General features: G+C 28.9%; 5 protein-coding genes across 5 annotated transcripts; 4 read left to right on the top strand and 1 right to left on the bottom strand.

Moving 5' to 3' along the window:
* Positions 1-215: 215 nt before the first annotated feature.
* GO595_007926 (Leucine rich repeat-containing protein) lies at positions 216-2,738 on the top strand (the record flags this gene model as incomplete). The annotated part of the gene is made up of 1 exon (XM_067921443.1): positions 216-2,738. The coding sequence occupies one exon, from the start codon at positions 216-218 to the stop codon at positions 2,736-2,738; it is 2,523 nt and encodes an 840-aa protein (XP_067771760.1).
* A 2,224-nt stretch (positions 2,739-4,962) lies between these two features.
* Positions 4,963-5,607, top strand: GO595_007927 (NAD(P)-dependent oxidoreductase; the record flags this gene model as incomplete). Its single annotated transcript, XM_067921444.1, has 1 exon — positions 4,963-5,607. The coding sequence occupies one exon, from the start codon at positions 4,963-4,965 to the stop codon at positions 5,605-5,607; it is 645 nt and encodes a 214-aa protein (XP_067771761.1).
* A 728-nt stretch (positions 5,608-6,335) lies between these two features.
* On the top strand, positions 6,336-7,802 carry GO595_007928 (uncharacterized protein; the record flags this gene model as incomplete). The annotated part of the gene is made up of 1 exon (XM_067921445.1): positions 6,336-7,802. One exon carries the CDS (start codon positions 6,336-6,338, stop codon positions 7,800-7,802), a length of 1,467 nt encoding a protein of 488 aa, XP_067771762.1.
* A 452-nt stretch (positions 7,803-8,254) lies between these two features.
* GO595_007929 (uncharacterized protein) lies at positions 8,255-8,815 on the bottom strand (the record flags this gene model as incomplete). Its single annotated transcript, XM_067921447.1, has 1 exon — positions 8,255-8,815. The coding sequence occupies one exon, from the start codon at positions 8,813-8,815 to the stop codon at positions 8,255-8,257; it is 561 nt and encodes a 186-aa protein (XP_067771763.1).
* Positions 8,816-11,857: 3,042 nt separating this feature from the next.
* Positions 11,858-12,373, top strand: GO595_007930 (uncharacterized protein; the record flags this gene model as incomplete). Its single annotated transcript, XM_067921448.1, has 1 exon — positions 11,858-12,373. One exon carries the CDS (start codon positions 11,858-11,860, stop codon positions 12,371-12,373), a length of 516 nt encoding a protein of 171 aa, XP_067771764.1.
* Positions 12,374-18,280: the final 5,907 nt, after the last annotated feature.

Here is an 18,280-nt window from a genome sequence, read left to right on the forward strand (position 1 = left end):
TAAATATCAAAACCAATGTGATTACCCTTATAATCAATAATTTGACATCGAATCGTTAATAAAAAGTGTCACACTATAACGGGAAATTTTGGAATTTGAACACAACAAATTGCCAATTTTTCAATCGATGTAGTACGACAAAATCGAAACGGACGGTTTACTTGAATTACTGTAGATCGCTTGTGAAATTGAATTTGTAACCTAAAAAGTGACAAATGTTATCAATTGTTTCTCTAATCGGATCAATATTTCCATTATTTGCAAATTGCGATGAAACTCTCGTGGTAGCAAACAAATCCGTTGTTTACGAAAGCACCTATTCGAGTTATAAAAATACCGTTCGATATCTTACCATTGCGGAAGGTGTTCGCACAATTAGCAGCTATTCATTCCAAAATTGGCCCGTTTTGCAGACGGTTACAATTGGCGATTCACTCACGAACATCAATTCCTATTCATTTTATTCATGTCCAAAATTAGAAACAGTCAACTTTCTCCATGGCCAAAGCTTAAACACCATTGGAGGGCATGCGTTTTGTTTATGCACATCTCTTCAAGAGATTGACATTCCTGAAAGTGTTATATCACTTGGCACATATGTTTTTTCACAATGCGAAAACCTTGAACATGCTAAAGTCAGCCCAAACATACAGAGCATTCCAGCAAATCTTTTCTCATATTGCCGTTCTTTAAAGGAACTTATAATTGATTGCAATGCATCGACAATCAATAATTATGCATTTAGTCATTGTTATTCGTTACTCGAAGTGACAATACCAAACACAGTTACGACCATTGGTTCATATGCCTTTAGTTCTTGCAGCAGATTAACCACAATAACATTTGGAAATGAGAGTTCGGTAACGACATTTGGATCACATTCATTTGATTCATGTGTTTTGTTATCCAAAATTAACATTCCATCAAGTGTCGAAAGTATTGATACATATGCATTTTCATATTGTTCAAATTTAAGTTCGATAACGATTCCAGATTTAGTTAAAGTTGTTTCAACTAATTCATTTAATTACTGTTTCAGGTTAACAAAAGTTATCATTGGTTTAAGTGTTAATGAAATCGATACATATGCATTTTATAAATGTAATAAATTAGAAACTGTTATCTTTAAAGGAACAAATGTTACCAAAATAAATTCATATGCATTTGAATATTGTCAAAGTCTTTTAGAATTCGTAATACCAGATTCGGTAACTTCAATTGGTAATTATGTCTTTAGTTCATGTACTTCATTACGTAATGCTACAATTGGTGATGGAATTACACATTTCTATACAAGTATCTTTAATTATTGTGATAACTTACAACATTTAACACTTGGCGTAGGTATACTTAAAATTGGTGAACGTTCATTCGATGGATTTGGATCATTAGTTACAGTAACGTTTAGGAAACCTGCAACAAGTTTTGAAAAATATGCTTTTGGGAGTTGTTATAACTTAACAACTATTTCACCACCATTAACATCATTAACACAACTTGGATCATATGCATTTTATCAATGTTATAAATTAGATAATATAATTTTAGGCGATAATTTAACTACAATTAATTCCTATGCATTTTCATATTGTGAATCATTAAAGACAATTAAATTTGGTAATAATTTAACTACAATTGATCAATACGCATTTTCATATTGTCAAAGTCTTTTAGAATTCGTAATACCAGATTCGGTAACTTCAATTGGTAATTATGTCTTTAGTTCATGTACTTCATTACGTAATGCTACAATTGGTGATAATATAACACATTTCTATACAAGTATCTTTAATTATTGTGATAACTTACAACATTTAACACTTGGCGTAGGTATAGTTAATATAGGCGAAAATTCATTTAAATCATTTTCTTCATTAATATCAATAACATTTCGAAGACTTCCAAAAAGTTTTGATGCAAAAAGTTTCCAATATTGTCGAAACTTGAAATATATATCACCATTAATCGAATTAACATATCTTGGGCAATATGCATTTTCTGAATGTTCATCATTAGAGAATGTTACATTTGGTGATTCATTAACATCAATTAATTCATATGCATTTGAAAAGTGTACGTCATTAAAGACAATTATCTTCTCGGATTCAATTAAGAACATTTATACTTGCGCCTTTTATAAATGTACTTCATTAGTAACTCTTAACTTAACTAAATATATCCAAAGATTAGATTATGAAGCTTTCGCAGATTGTAAGTCATTAAATTGTATATATTATGATGGTGATTATGAACCTATTTATGTTTCTTCTGATGCATTCGATGATATCAAAGCTACTCATATGTACGTAAATGAGAGTTATGAAGGTACTAAATTCGGTTCTCTATACGTAATTAAAGGTTTCCAAGAATGTAACGAGTCAACAAAGTTCCCGAGTATTTTGTCATCTGGCGCAATCGCAGGTATTGTTATAGCTGTAGTCGTCTTTGTGGCATTCATCGTATGCGTAACTGTATGCATTATTAGGAGGAATAAAATCACCAAAAATCGCTCAAGCGATAATAGAAACGTGTTTCAACAGAACGCGAACCTCGAAGAAGATGATCCAAATTATGTGTACAGAGCACCGCCCCAGCAGTATAGCTACCAAAATTATAACGTTCAACAGCCAAACGCTTATAATAACCCATACCAAGCGGATACATACCAAAGCGCACAACCAAACCCATACAGTGGATTGGATTCGCCATATAATAACAATAACACGTTTTATCAGTAAAATTCTTAATAATTTGAACAAATTTATGAAACTGTTTAAAGATTTAATTTGTGCATCAATTTTGATGTTGTTGATATCGTTTAATGTGAATTTGGATAAATGTGAAAATGTGTGAACTAAATGTTTGAAGATTGGCTTGTACAAGTTTTAGTGTAATAAATTAATGTGAATTTGAATAAATGTGAAAATGTGTGAACTAAATGTTTGAAGATTGGCTTGTACAAGTTTTAGTGTAATAAATCAATGTGAATTTGAATAAATGTGAAAATGTGTGAACTAAATGTTTGAAGATTGGCTTGTACAAGTTTTAGTGTAATAAATCAATGTGAATTTGAATAAATGTGAAAATGTGTGAACTAAATGTTTGAAGATTGGCTTGTACAAGTTTTAGTGTAATAAATCAATGTGAATTTGAATAAATGTGAAAATGTGTGAACTAAATGTTTGAAGATTGGCTTGTACAAGTTTTAGTGTAATAAATTAATGTGAATTTGAATAAATGTGAAAATGTGTGAACTAAATGTTTGAAGATTGGCTTGTACATCAATTTTAGTGTATATATATATATATATTGTATAAAATGAGAAGTAGGCTCTCAAAAAAACATATATAGACAAAATTACAGTGATTACAATTTTAATATAATTATTAATATTTTGTGTACCTTTAATGAAAAATGATCTTTTCGAAATTCGAGCTCCCATAAAAGCTAATTTGATTTCATTTTTTTTATTAATTTTTTTTTTCTTTTTTCTCCATCCTCTGTGCTAAATTTTTTTCTTTTCGCTTCCTTCTTTTATTAAAATAAATTTTTCTTTTATCTATATTTTAATGTTAATTGATTTTTTATAAATTGGATATTTTGAATATTCTTTAAAAATCATTTCTCTTTAAATTTATATAAATAGAATCATTCGAATTATTATTGTTTAATAATTTCATTCTGATCAAATATGATCATATGTATATATATCCAATGGATTTCCTGTTAATTGGTATCTAATTCCTTCCAATTTAATAACATAATAATAATATTAAACTTTAATTTTAAACAGTCTCTATATATATGTCTTAACAATTCTTTTAATATTATTTTTATTATCTCTCAAAAAGATTAGACATATTATATTATTATTATAGTTACAATAATATGTTTTCTAAATTAAAAATATTATTTTATTAATTAATGCTATTTCGAAGTTAATGATAAAAAATTCATATGAATTACAGCATTATCTATTCTAATTAATAGCAAAAAAGTTAGTAAGATGGAGTCTCGCTCAAAAAGTGGCATTGCTTGAATTAACCGACAGTTTCCTTATGGTTTGCATGATTTAGTTGCATTAAAACAACCGAAAATGTATTTATACACAATACATTGAATGGGGTCAATGGTTATAAAGTTAAATTATAAATTTAAAGCAAATAAAAATAGCATTTTCTCATGCATTTTGATTTCCATTACCAATTAAAAAAATGGTCCAATTAGTTGATGTAATAATTTGAGTTTCCTTACATTCATTTGAAAGAATTGTTCTAACTGCAGAAATATTCAATTTTTTATTCAAATACTTATGTTTTACTAGAAATTTAAGGTATGTTCATTTAATGGTCACCATAAAATATAAATTATATAAATAACTTATGAAGGGAAATTGCTATTATTTCTTCAATATTAATTTAGTTGAAATTATTTACGAATTGTATTTTAAAAAATATATGTTAATTTTTTTTCTGAAAATGATATCGGAATTCTTCGTGTTTTATTTATAAATATTTATAATAGCGAAAATTTATATCATAAATTAGTGAAATTTTAATTATAATTTTAATTTTCTACTGGATAAAAATTGAATTCATTTAGTATATTTTTGATAAAATTCTTCAAAAATAATATATATAATGATATTTATATAATATATATAATATCCTTAATTATTATTTGAGGTATCATTAAAAATGAGAATTGCGTTTGAAATTTATCAATATTTTTAATATAAAAATGAATGCATCTAGATGAATCACTGATGAAATTTTTTTAAAATAATATAATTTTCGGCGATAAATCACTTGATTTTGACAAATTACAATCAGCGTACACAACGCATTCAACACGATTAGCCGAACAATTTTTGTTCATTCAATTTTGAATATATTCAAAAAATTGAAAGATAAGCCATTGAAAATCAACCGCTCACAGAAACAATCACTTCATTTTTTAATAATGAAAGTTGCTGTTATTGGTGCTACAGGCTTCATTGGTGCTAAGATATTCGAAGAGGCTGTTTCAAGAGGCTATGATACAATTGCTATTAGCAGGAATCCACCAAAAGAATTATTAAACGGAAAATGCACACATGTATCAGTCGATATTTTTAATTTACAAGAACTTGAAAATGCATTAAAAGGAGCAGAAATTGTTATCCATGCTTATTGTCCACCAAAAGATTCGACATTTGAAAAAATGGAAGAACTTCAAGTTAATGCAACAAAGAATATAATCGAAGCAGCTAAAAAAGTCGGTGCACGTCGTCTTCTTGCTGTTGGTGGTGCAGGTACACTCATAACTAATGGTGCTCGAAATATGGATTCACCGGGATTCCCGCCAGCTTACATGCCATTAGCTAACGCTACTGCTAAACTTCTTACACTTGTTTTGGAGCAAAAGGATATTCCAGGAACAGTGTTATGCCCATCAATGGAAATTTATCCGGGGAAAAAACAAGGTAAGTTTAGGTTAAGTGGTGATGAAACAATATTCAACGAAAAAGGTGAAAGCAAAATATCAAATTCTGATTATGCTGTTGCAATGATTGATGAAATAGCCAATGGTAATTACATTGGAAAACGTTTCACAGTTGGTTACTAAACAACTAACTCATTATTATAATTTTTTGTATTCTTAACTAATATATATAATAATATAACAATAATAATATAACAATAATAATATAACAATAATAATATAAATAGAACAATATTGATATATATATAATGAAACAGTAATGATATAAATAATATATATAACAATATAAATTTCTTTTATAAAAAACGTAAAAAACACAAACTAATAATTTATTATTAAAAGCATATTTAAACAACGAACATTTTGCCTTGGAAAATTCTAACTTCTTGGATAAATGAAGGAAATCATGTTCCAATGTATCAATTAATATGATCTTCTTGTAATCACATAATGCGAATTTGATAAACGTGAAAATGTGTGAATTAAATGTATGAATATTGGCCTGAGCATCATTTTCGGTGTAAAGGCGTAAAGTGCATTTGAATTTGGTGAATGCACAAAATTGATGAAATACTATAGTAGCAAATCCAATCAAAGACGAATTAGAAGTGACATAAAGACTTTTGTATGTTGTTTATGTAATAGTGTGATATAGATCAACAAAACCTGTTCAGAACAACGCGTACTGTACATCATCACAGCATTCTATCGTGATCATATTATGAATTTGAAATTTATCGTAAACGATTCAAATTGCTCCGTTTGAGGCATTTGAGAACAGTTTCAAGTGTCAGTACGTTAAAGCTCTGATCGTTACTAAATTGTCAATGTTAGTTTGAGTTTTTCCAGTAATGGAAAAATCCCTAATATATTTAGGGGTGAGAAAACCTGTTCCATTTTCATTCGGATCACTATATGAGATTGATGTTTATCGGGAGCCACAAGTAAAACCACCTGCTTTTTCACAAAAATATTCTGAATATTTAAACTCAAGCTCAATTAATGCCCTAAAACCGAAGCACGTAGGTGTAGCATATGATAATGAAGTTTTTTATCAGCATATCCAAACAAGAAATAGATTAATTTTTAATCAAAATATTTTATTTGAAGCTTTTGATTCTTCAATTAAAATTATTGAAAACCCATCTGAAGAAGGAAGCTGGGTGCAAACAGTTCCAACAATTTCAACTCGTTCTAAGTGTCGAGCATTAGCTATCAGTCCAGATTCTTCTTTTGGTGTTGCACTTACATTAGCAAATCCTGTTATTTTTTCAACTGTTCGTTCACCTAACCTTAGATTTTCGAATGTTCAATTTTTTTCTTTAAATAATATAAATCCAACAGATGTAGCAATTAATCCATTTATTCCCAATGAATTTGTTATTTCCAGTGATGATAATAGTATTTATCTTTATGATCAAACAAATGAGATTGCATGTTTTTCTCATGAAATCAATGAAAAAAATATTTTTAATTCAACAATTTTTCTTGGTCACCCACGAGTTGCATCATTATCTCTCCACAAGTCTGTTTGCATCATTGATTTTCGTACCCCACAACTAAATATAGCTGAAGCGCCATTTGAAAAAGTCACATCAATGGCGACCGTTAGCCCAATTGAATTTGTAACCGCCAGCGCTGACGGTTTGAATATCGTCGACATCCGCCTTCCAACTAAAGCGTGCGGTCGTTTTAGATATAATTTCGCTTCACCTCCTGTTCATCTTTCCCATTCTGTTATTAATAATTTTATTTGTATCTCAGCTTTAATAAGGGATACATCAGATGTAATATATTTCCCTTTCAATCAAACAGAGTATGCAGCCCCATTTACACCTTTTGACATCAAATTTAAGGACTTCTATTCCCTTGAATCTGAGTTTCTCACTGGTTTTACACAAATTAATGATCATGCATATCTTCAATTTGAAGGTGGAGCAATACTTCATTCACAACTAAGCAATGAACACCGTTCGTCAATCCATTTTCTTTCCTCAATAATGAGATCTCAAGATCATTTTCAACGAGATATTTTTGATTTTGAGCCACAATTCGAAAAAATCCGCTCTCGGAATCGTCCTGATGACGGAGATGTTCAGTGGAACGCAATTATGCCTGGCGCTACTGCAGAACCTCCCGCGTCACTTTTGTATAAACCGGAAATTAACGAAAATGACGAAACTGATGCAGTTGGATATCTGATAGAGGACGAGGAAGCTCTTGATTTGCTGCAGGAAAGTGTGCCTGAGGCATTGGGACTGTTTTGGAAGAGTCATATAATGGCTGTTAAAGAGTTTATGGAAAATAAAGTACAATAAATTTTTCTGTATGTAAATTATATGCATAAGATATTGTAATTTTTTGCTGACAATGTTGCTAAAGTTAAAAATTATTCGAAATTAATATATTTCTCATATCAATTCATATGACATAAATATATTTGATTGAAGTTCATTTTTATTTTTCACAAAAATCATTTAAGTTATTCAGATGAAATTCGTCACTTTTGACCCAGAGAAATATGCATTTATTACCTAGGAATAATAATAATAAATTCCTAGAAATTATGTTATTCAGATTCCGTATGTCATTTCAATAATTAATGTATGAAATATGAATATAATTCTAAATAAAATTTGATCATGTCCAACATCATGCATCATTTCATTGTAATAAAATGAAAAATAAATTAATTTATCATGACATTAGCACCTGAAAACAATTTGAAGAAATAATGAAAATACTTATTAATAATGCATACATGATTTAATTAAAACTGTGGTGAGCGTGGCGTCGAATAGAACACAGCGCAGTCAGTTCTTACCGAGCCAAAAAGTTTCTTCAAAAACATTTCTGGCTCTTGCTCAGGTTTTGGAGGGGGAGGTGGCGGAGGAGGCGGTGGTGGTGGTGTTGGAGGTGGCACTGGCGATGGCTGTACTTGTCTTTCAACGACTGCAGGCGATTTCTGTTTTCGAGTTGATCTCTGATGATCAGCAACAATATTTGGCGAATATTGTTGCATTTGAGGTTGGATGTACGGTGACTGCGCTGGCGATACGCGGGATGAGTTTCCTGGTGAGGCATATGGGGAAAGTGGTGCTTGATTATTATTTCGAATTAATTTCTGCTTCAATGGCCTAAAAAATGTGTCATAACAATAAGCAGCTTTCAAAACAAAGTCAACTGGATAAAATGGATATAAACTCGTATATTTAGGAAATGCTCCATTTAAAACTAATAAGTTTTGAAAACCTCTTTTTTCATCATCTGTAAGTTCTGTAACTTCTTTGCTAGCACGCATTTCTGGTAGAGACATTGAAATTTCGTTCATGATATTTTGGAAACCTATGTAAGAATTTGTGGACTTTATCAATAGCTGAATAAATTCATTTTCTCTATTAGGACCTTGACTGGTTCTGGTTACGCAAAACGATGATATTTCTTTTACTATTCTTATAATGTTATTTTTAATTTCATCAGCCTGCATCATATTTTGAGGATTTTTGCGGTAACAGTCTTTAATGTGGTTAAACAGCATTTTGCATGCATTAGTTTGTGCACTTTGACATTGTTTGCAAACAACGAACGGTTTTGGTTGTGGTTGCTGTTGTTCCATTGGAACTTCTGAGTAAATATTTTTAACGGTCAAATGTAAAACACTCAATACATTTTTTGATCGTTCTTCATTGAAATCAAAGGAGGATCATGCCTCGTTAATTTTAAACGCAGAATTCTGCTGTAAACATAATATGAATAGTTTATAACATTGAGTGTATACACTCAATGAATAAATGCGAAATTTCTTGCATGTATTCTGATGCGATGTAGATTGTAACACTTTTGTCCAGAAAGGGCGACAAAGCTGTTTAAAAAGCCGCTAAATTTTGTTTTTTGAATATCAACTCAAATAAAAAATATATCATCATTTAAATTACGCATTCATGTAAGATATTGTCTTAAATTATATAAATTGAAACATTGTCTCATTTTAAGATGTTATTTGAGTAGGATTGCAATCTTTTTCATTTAATAATTTATTTTTTACGATATTCAATATCAAATGCTTTACGGTTTACAGCATTCAAAAAGTCAAAAAAAATCAGAAAATTATTGATTTCATAAGTGGTCCAAGAAAATTTAAAACGAAAATATCTCGAAAACGATCCATAGGTGTATAGTAAAAATTTAGTGACATTGCTTCTATTATGTGTAGAGTATAAATAATTCAAAAAATCGAATTTAAAATTTTGATCATTCCATGCTGGCAGATGCGCATCTGTAATCTCAAAATGTTCATTTTCAATTATCTGTAAGAACAACATCACCATGTAGCTATTCATTCTATATATCAAGCGTCAACATGATTCTTTCTCTCCTTTCATGATAAATCAATAGATCAACTTGATTTACTTATTAAGAAAGATGTACCACTACAAATCGCTTAGCCACACCTATTAACGTAAACTATAAATATAAGTCTAAACTATATATCAATGTTGAAATGTTTTCAACGTCCAATATCAAGAAAACTAATAACAAAATCATTTCATAATGCTTTCTAATATGTAAAAAGAATAAAACTTCTATATTTTTTATAATTAATTGCATGCAATTGGATATCTTTTAGCATAAGTGTGAGGTTTCCTGTTTATATATTATAGGAAGGTCAATTCACGGTAATAAAAATTAACAATCAAACACTGTGCTTTTTATGCAATCAAATTACATAGAATGATACACCATCACTCTTTGATCTTTTATATGTTATAAGCGTAGTGGCAAGTGAAGGAGATAGGTGCAAAAGCTTTTCTTTTCACTGCTTCTTAACGTATTAACGATAAGTTTTTCAATTCATAATGATCATGTTGAATCAATTTTGACAAATTTAATGAGCAAAAAAAACAGAGAAAGCAACCCTTTCCAGGCAAATTGGTAGGCTTAAATAGGATATTATTAATCTTGAACAATCACTGGGGTACTACAAGAAAAAAACCCAGATACTCGAGAAAATAATAGAAGATCATGATCCCACATTACTTCCACCAAGATCTTTTAAGGGTCAAAGGGAGTTCTATGAAAAATATTTGAGGATATTAAAATCGGTTGACGAGCCCGTAAACAAACCCATATCTTTTGAAGAACAATTATCATCTAAATCACAGAACAATTCCAATCGTTTTCCTCGATCTCGGCAATGGAGTCCCAATGTAATTATATTTTGTTTCATATTAAGAACTCTCAGAAGTAAGTGTTATGACTATCTTCGCTCCGTCATAACATTGCCATGTAAACAGACGCTGTACAATCACTTTAGCCAAATTCAAAATTCGTGGAAGGAGTGTTTAACCATATGTTCGGAAACAATCCGCATTATCAACCTATTTAGAAGAAGACATAACATTCAGTATTCTGAGAAAGTGGATATTGTTTTGGGTATAGATGCTATGTCAATGGAACCTGTTACAAAAGACATTTATGATGCAAAGAGAGGGGACAATAATGCATTTTTAATTCATTTACAACCTTTATCATGCAAGTATAAATGTCTTCCTTTACATGTGTTACCATACAAGAAGGGCAATGCAGATGAAGATGTCAGAATTCGGCTAAGATATCTTGCTGATTTTTTAGATGCAAATGGTTTCAATGTTCGCTGTATAGCAAGTGACGGTTATTCTGGATACTCTATAATTCATCGCGAACAGTTCAACAAGTGGTGGCCTATTTTTAGAAATAGGGGAATTGAAGATGCACTTGGGATTCTGAGAATGATAGATTGATAATTGGCGACTTCTTATATCTATTGAAAAATGCTAGAAGCAGGATATTAAATAAACAAATCTCAATATGTACAGACGGTAAGCTAGCCTTCACCGCGCTTGATATGGAAAAAGTACTACAGCTTGGAGCTCCATTAACAGACGCGTCACCAAATAGAAGGATGAAGGATCATTATTGTTTGAAGATCTTTACTATGGAAAACTTCTTCCAATTGTTACATTCTAGCCACATTAACATGGCGTTTTACATACTTCCGTATGCTCTATGGTCACATGCTATTCGTAATTCATCGCTGTCACCTCAAACACGACTGGATTATCTTTGTTCTTCACTTGATATTTTTGCATATCATCCAAAAAACTTAGACAGGCTAACATCAAATGTACAACAAGTGAAATGTGGTCATGGTACGCAATATTGTTGTTCACTCAATCAATGCATTCAAATTATGAACACATTGATTGGTGTTTTGAGAGAGTTAAGAGCAAGGTCTGATGATCTGTGTCTGGAAAGATTGGGAACACATAATGTTGAATGTCAGTTTGGTTTAATACGTATTATGTGTCATAACGAACACAGCTGGTAAAAGATTATGAGTGCATTTTCACGTCTCACCTTAATGAATGATTTGACAACTGTGATAGGTCGAAAGATCAACATAAGAACCAGGATGAATGTAGGTGGAGTGAAACTTACTGAAAAGCAGGGCAATGTATTTGAGGAGCCACCCCAAGAGCTAACTATGGAACAAGTGTTTGAGGCTGTTAATGTCGTCATGGAGAGACAAGCTGGAAGTGAAGATATACCATTTGAAACTGCTATTGAGTTATGCCCTGACCTGGCAAAGTTTGTGATGTGGTTGAATAGAATTCATGCTAAGTGGAAGGCGACAGGTGTTAGGTTGGAAGAAACCTACCAAGGAAGTTTAATCAGCAATTGTACAATCTTAGCCAGACTCATTACATTTTGCAAACATGAGCCTATAAATGATGCAGACCTTGGAGATGAGGATACCAAAGAACAACAATCAGTAAGGTTGAAAGAAAATTTGTTATTTGAACAACCACACCTACCAGAAACGAATAATAAACGACCGTTTAAATTATAAATCGGATATATCAAGCATGTTTTCACTTGTTTGAGTAACAAAGACACGATAACAGGAATAATGCTTTTTATAAACAAAATTAGAATATGAATTGAGAGTTGAAGAATAAATAAAAAAAAAAATAGACAAATTGCGATTTATTATCTTACAAACCAACGTTGTCATCTATGATATCAACATAACTATCTAACATACTGAGGTACTAGGTGAGATATTGCATGTTCTTTTTTACTTTCCAAGTCCTTTGGTGGGTTCGACCACGTATTTGATTTCTAAAGAATGGGTGACAATAATTTCCTATGAACAAAATTCTTAGTAATTCCAAAAATAAACACTCTGTACATCAGTTAATTCACGAAAATTCGGTATTTTTGGAATTCCATCGTAATGTTTTGCAAAAATGTTGTATGTATATTTCAATGCACGATGAGAATTTTTAATGTTTATTTTGTACGTTAAAACAGAGATGAAAAAATTTTGCACTTTGAACAGGCAACCAAATTAACGGTCATTGAGATATAAAAATTATATATTATGGTATCATTAGGAAATTCAAGACTTTTATCTTCAACTAAATATCCTACCATTAGAAGAAATGTTGAATCATCCCAATTAACTTAGTAAATTTTCCTTCTTGTATCTTATTATAATTTTAAACGGCTTCACCATCCGACCAGATAGACTCAAATAATAATATTGAAAAACGTTACGATAAGATTTTTATAATTTCAAGATATTTGAGTTAATGAATCATATAGACAATGGATATATGATATCAAGGAGATTTATTCAGCCATTCTGAATGAACAAATTTTGTTCGTTTTTGAGATCACGTTCAAAAAGTTGGAATTCCTCAAATGTCGAGGCACCCTAGAAAGTTTCAAATACCCACGGGCATATCTTTTTGAATTGAATTTAAGCGGGCAAAATTTTTTGAAAAAAATCGTAAAGTACTTGTTACATCGCCAGGTTTACCTTTTTTTCTCGATCTATGATATCATATAAAATACTGATAATGATGGTACAATGTAAATACATTTATTATCAAATTTCATAATAATTTTAAAGAATATTCTTATCATTTCAAATAAATATTTAATATTCTTTATTGAATTAGATATTTAACTAAGCCAAATGGATTTAGCTGAACTTAACAACAAGTTATAATTTTTTCACTACACATGTTTAAAGATGATGTTCCAATAATAGAGACATGTGATGAAGGTTTGAATAATCAGTCAACATTTTTGGAAACGCTTGTTGGAATTGACAAAACGATTGGATATCCAATTTGACTGAAGAAAATTTCTTGACATCAGTTCAAAAAGTATCAAGGTTATTCGATTCAAATTTCCCTGATACGTTTAATATGATTATAAGTAAATTAAAGTGGTTGCAGAAAGTTTCCCAACGATAGAATCGAATGAATGAAAAATCATCGGATTTATATTCAAAAACTGAAGTGTTTGGGAAACCTTTCTGCAACCACTTTAGTTTATAATGCATTATTATCAAAAAAAATGCATTTGATATTTACTTAAATTTTTTAAAAGCACTTCAAACAAAAGAACATGAAATTAATCCAAGTATAGATAAACTAATTTTCATATTGCCAAACGTATATCTAAAATCAAAAAACAGAAAGCATATATTATAATAATGCAAATGATTGAACAAAATTTAATTGATAAAAATATCACTAAAAATTTCCAATCACATTATTTGAGTTCAGAATATAGTTGGGAAGAAAGCAAAAACGAAAATTATAATAATCCATTTATTTCAAATAACGAAGATCTTTCAACGAAAAATATTAAAGATGAATATTCTTCAAATGATATTGTAGAAATTATTCGAAATGATGAAATTGAAAAACTTCAAAAAATATCAACACAAACAAATTTTGATTTAATCAAACAATTGAACCATCGATTTTTGAAAGATGTAATTGTCTTAATAGAGGCAACATTACCAATAGAATTTCTTTAATTGATTTTGCAGCATTTATTGGGTCAGTTAAATGTTTTAAATATTTGTTAATAATGCTAATGTCAATGATACAGGTAAATATGCAGTTGCAGGTGGAAATGAAGAAATTATTCATTTATGTGAACAAAATCATTCATTATTTGATAATGCATATAAAACAGCGATCGAATTTCATCGAAATGATATCTTTAAATATATTTATGAATATAAATTAGAAGAAACTAATTCATCTAAAAATCAGCTCCAAGGTTGGAGTAATATGCTAAATAATTTTAGTGTAAATGATTGAGTGCGCTTTTGTGTAATTGAAGATAACTATGAAATTTTATTATTTTTTATCGAAAAAGGAATTAATGTTAATGATAATATTATAAATAAATCAGCAAGAAATGGAAATTTATATCTTGTTGAATATTTCCTTCAAAATAATCAAATTCCACACGACATTTTGATTTTTGCTGTAGAATCAGAAATATTGAACTTGTGAAACATATTTTAGATAAAGGAATTGATGTTAATGGAAGAAGAATTTGTTTTAATCATTTTATATTTTAATTTAAAATATGGAAATTGTTTAAATTATTTGATACAGCACTTATAACTGCATCTGAAAATGGTTATACAGAAATAGTTAAATTACTTCTTAAACAAAAAGGAATTTATATTAATGCTCATAATATATTAATGTATAATTTAGTTTTTATTTTAATAATTTTTAATTTCAAAATAATATTTGGAAATTGTTTACATTATTTTATACAGCACTTATGAAAGCATCTGAAAAAGGTCATACGGAAATTGTCAATTTACTTCGTGCACAAAAACGAATTGTTTTAATGCTAATGAAATTTATTTGCTTTATATTGGTTTTATTTTAATAAAGTGGAGTTTCGAAATCATATAAACTTTTTTCTTAATCATTCAATATATAAATATATGTTTGTTATTTTATTAACACTATATTGTTATGGATGCTTTTCAGTGAAATGTTCAAAGTTTTTGTCTTATTCATATAATCTTCATATTTTATAAAAAACTAATGAATATCTTTATGAATAAAAATAAAAATCCAATGATTTTGTTATACGAGGTTGTAGCTTTATTTAATCTAACTATTTAGAACTCATAAGTTTCCTAAACATGAGTTTCTTGAACCCAAAACGCGAAAGGCAAAATCAATTTCAATTCAAAATTGAATGACAAAAATCCTGAATTTACAGAAAAAGCACACACTTTTATGTCTGTGAAAACTATCAAAGTATTGCTCCAAGGAATGTGTGGAACACAAACTGAATTGCAAATAAATCCACTCGACACAGTAGAAATATTGATCCCTATTGTAAAAGAAAATCATAAAGATAATGGATCAAGAGTACTTTTTTTCCATAATGGAAGGCCTCTTAATGTCAACTTCACATTCCTCGCACAGGACATTTGCGAAAATAGCAAAATAGTATATCTAGTTCAAAAAACCATCAAAAACAAAACAAAACAAAATGATTCTTATAATCTTTTTCCTTTTGATCATATCAAAAGTCGTTTTCTTGTGGATATGTTTCATTCATATCTTCGATCTAATGACTTGTATTACACAATAATTGATTCAAACAAAGATTCAAATTATTATTACCAAAAATTGTTAAGCCAAATGGAGAAAGAAGATCAACAATCAAAGGAAACAAGTGATGAACTTCCTTTAAACATAAATCCTGCTGAAGCAATATCAGATGAACCACTTCCAACTCTTTGGGAAGAAAAGCCAAATATCAAAAAGAATGACACAGATTCACTTGAGTCTTAATGTGTATTCGTTATTCCAATGATTTACACAAAGCTATTTTTTCTTATTTATTTTAACTTGATACCAATTTTTTAAACCAAACAAGGAGCATATCATTTACCGAGATATTTTTGCTGTTGCTATTGGTACTGAGTTGTTTTTTTTCAAGAAACAATTTCTTCAAATATAAACCATCCAATTTTTTGTAAAGCATTTAATACATCATTGAGCTTGTTGTCACAACAATTTCCTATAATTTCGATTTTTCAAGAGTCGGAATTAAAGGGATGCGATCCGATAGAAGAAAAAAATATCAGTGAATTTATTTCAATAACACATTCATCACATATGATTTAATCAAAATTGATTGCATATGAATATTTTCAAGATGTGGATTATACAGCGATCCTATAGCACTGGGTGGCTCGCACCATGGGATATAAATAGTAGTGGATTACCACTAAAACAAACATCAAAATAAACGGATTTTTAATTCACTTTGTTTTTTTAAACGGCCGTTCCAAAAGAACGTTAATTTTTGTAAACGTACAAAAGTATATGAAAGAAAATCAGCAAAATGATCCTTTTAAAACACAAAAAGATAAGGGAAACCAATTGGACTTTATTGATGAGCTACAGTTCCGTTTGGAAATGTCTGAAGCAAGATATCAAAATTTACTTAAAAAATCTAAAGAAGAATATAATCAACAATATGAACACTTTTTAAAACAAATCTCAATTCTTGATGAAAAAGTCAATAAAGGAAATATGGAAATTGGCAATTTGCAAAAACAATTAAAAACTGCAAAAAAAGATCTTCAACTATCACAAATAAAATGCAAAAATCAAGATGAATCCAATAGCACACTTATATCGAAGATTTTATCATATGCTTCTAATTACTTTAAAACATGTTTTGGATCAATTGATGAATTATTCATTTATTTGGAATCCAAACCTAATTATTATGAAACAATAATTTCTGAAAATGAAAAGCAAAAAGAAAAAATTATTCGTAAGCTAAAAAACGAAATTACAAAGAAAAATAAAGCAAAGCAAATAATTACTAATTTGCAAAATGATCTTGAAGCATGTCAAAAAGAAAATCAATACAAAGTGCATGATATGGAAGAACAAATAGAAAAGCTAAACAATCAAATTCCTATTGTAATTCATCAAAAAGACAAAAAAATTTCTTCACTTAAGAAAAAGATCAAATCAACAGCAAAACCAAAACTTGCAATAAATAGTCAGCCAACTATTTCAATTTTATCTTCACCTATTCAGACGAAATTTGATTTTGATAATGAGTTAAAAAAGAAAATTAAGAAACAAAAGGAACAAATTTCATTTTTAAAGAATCAAAATGAAACAAATGAAAAAACACTAAATGAAATAATAACAAACAAACAAAATGAAATTGAACATATTTATTCTAAATTAGAAAATCAGAATCAAATAATTTCTAATTATGAAACAAATTTACAACAAACAAAAGACAAAAATAAACTTATAAAGAAAACTTTTGAAGAATTAAAAATGCAAAACAATAATTTAACAACAAAAGTAAAGAAATTAAAATCGAAAATATATTCATTGAACACAAAAATTAATGAAATTAAATCATTAAATAATTCTTTAGAAACAGATAATAGTAATCTTAAATCAATGAATGAAAACTTAAATCAGATAAATAAAAATCAATTAAATCAAATAAAACAAATTGAAACAGAATTAAATGAAACAAAATATTTACTTGAAACGAATGAACTTAAGCATAACGAAAAATTGGAATATGCAAATGACGAATATTTTACAATTGATTTGTTTTCACAATTTATTCCTTTAGATATAATTTCAAATATTAAACAAATTATTTCGAATAATGAAATAAAACATTCAACAAAAATCGAATTATTAATTAAAGTTATTTGTTCATATTATAATAAACATATCGAAAATGAACAAATTGATAAAAAGCAAATTATAGCACGAATTGAATTTTATCAAAACTTTTTACAGAAAATTTGCGAAATCATAAATACAAAAATTAATTTTGTCGAAAATATGAATTATCAACAAAATTTAATTAATTTAATTAAAGAAATATATAAAAATTCAAACGAATATAAAGAAAC

Source organism: Histomonas meleagridis, assembly GCF_020186115.1.
Source record: "Histomonas meleagridis strain 2922-C6/04-10x chromosome Unknown contig_6, whole genome shotgun sequence".
Classification (NCBI taxonomy): Eukaryota; Parabasalia; order Tritrichomonadida; family Dientamoebidae; genus Histomonas; species Histomonas meleagridis.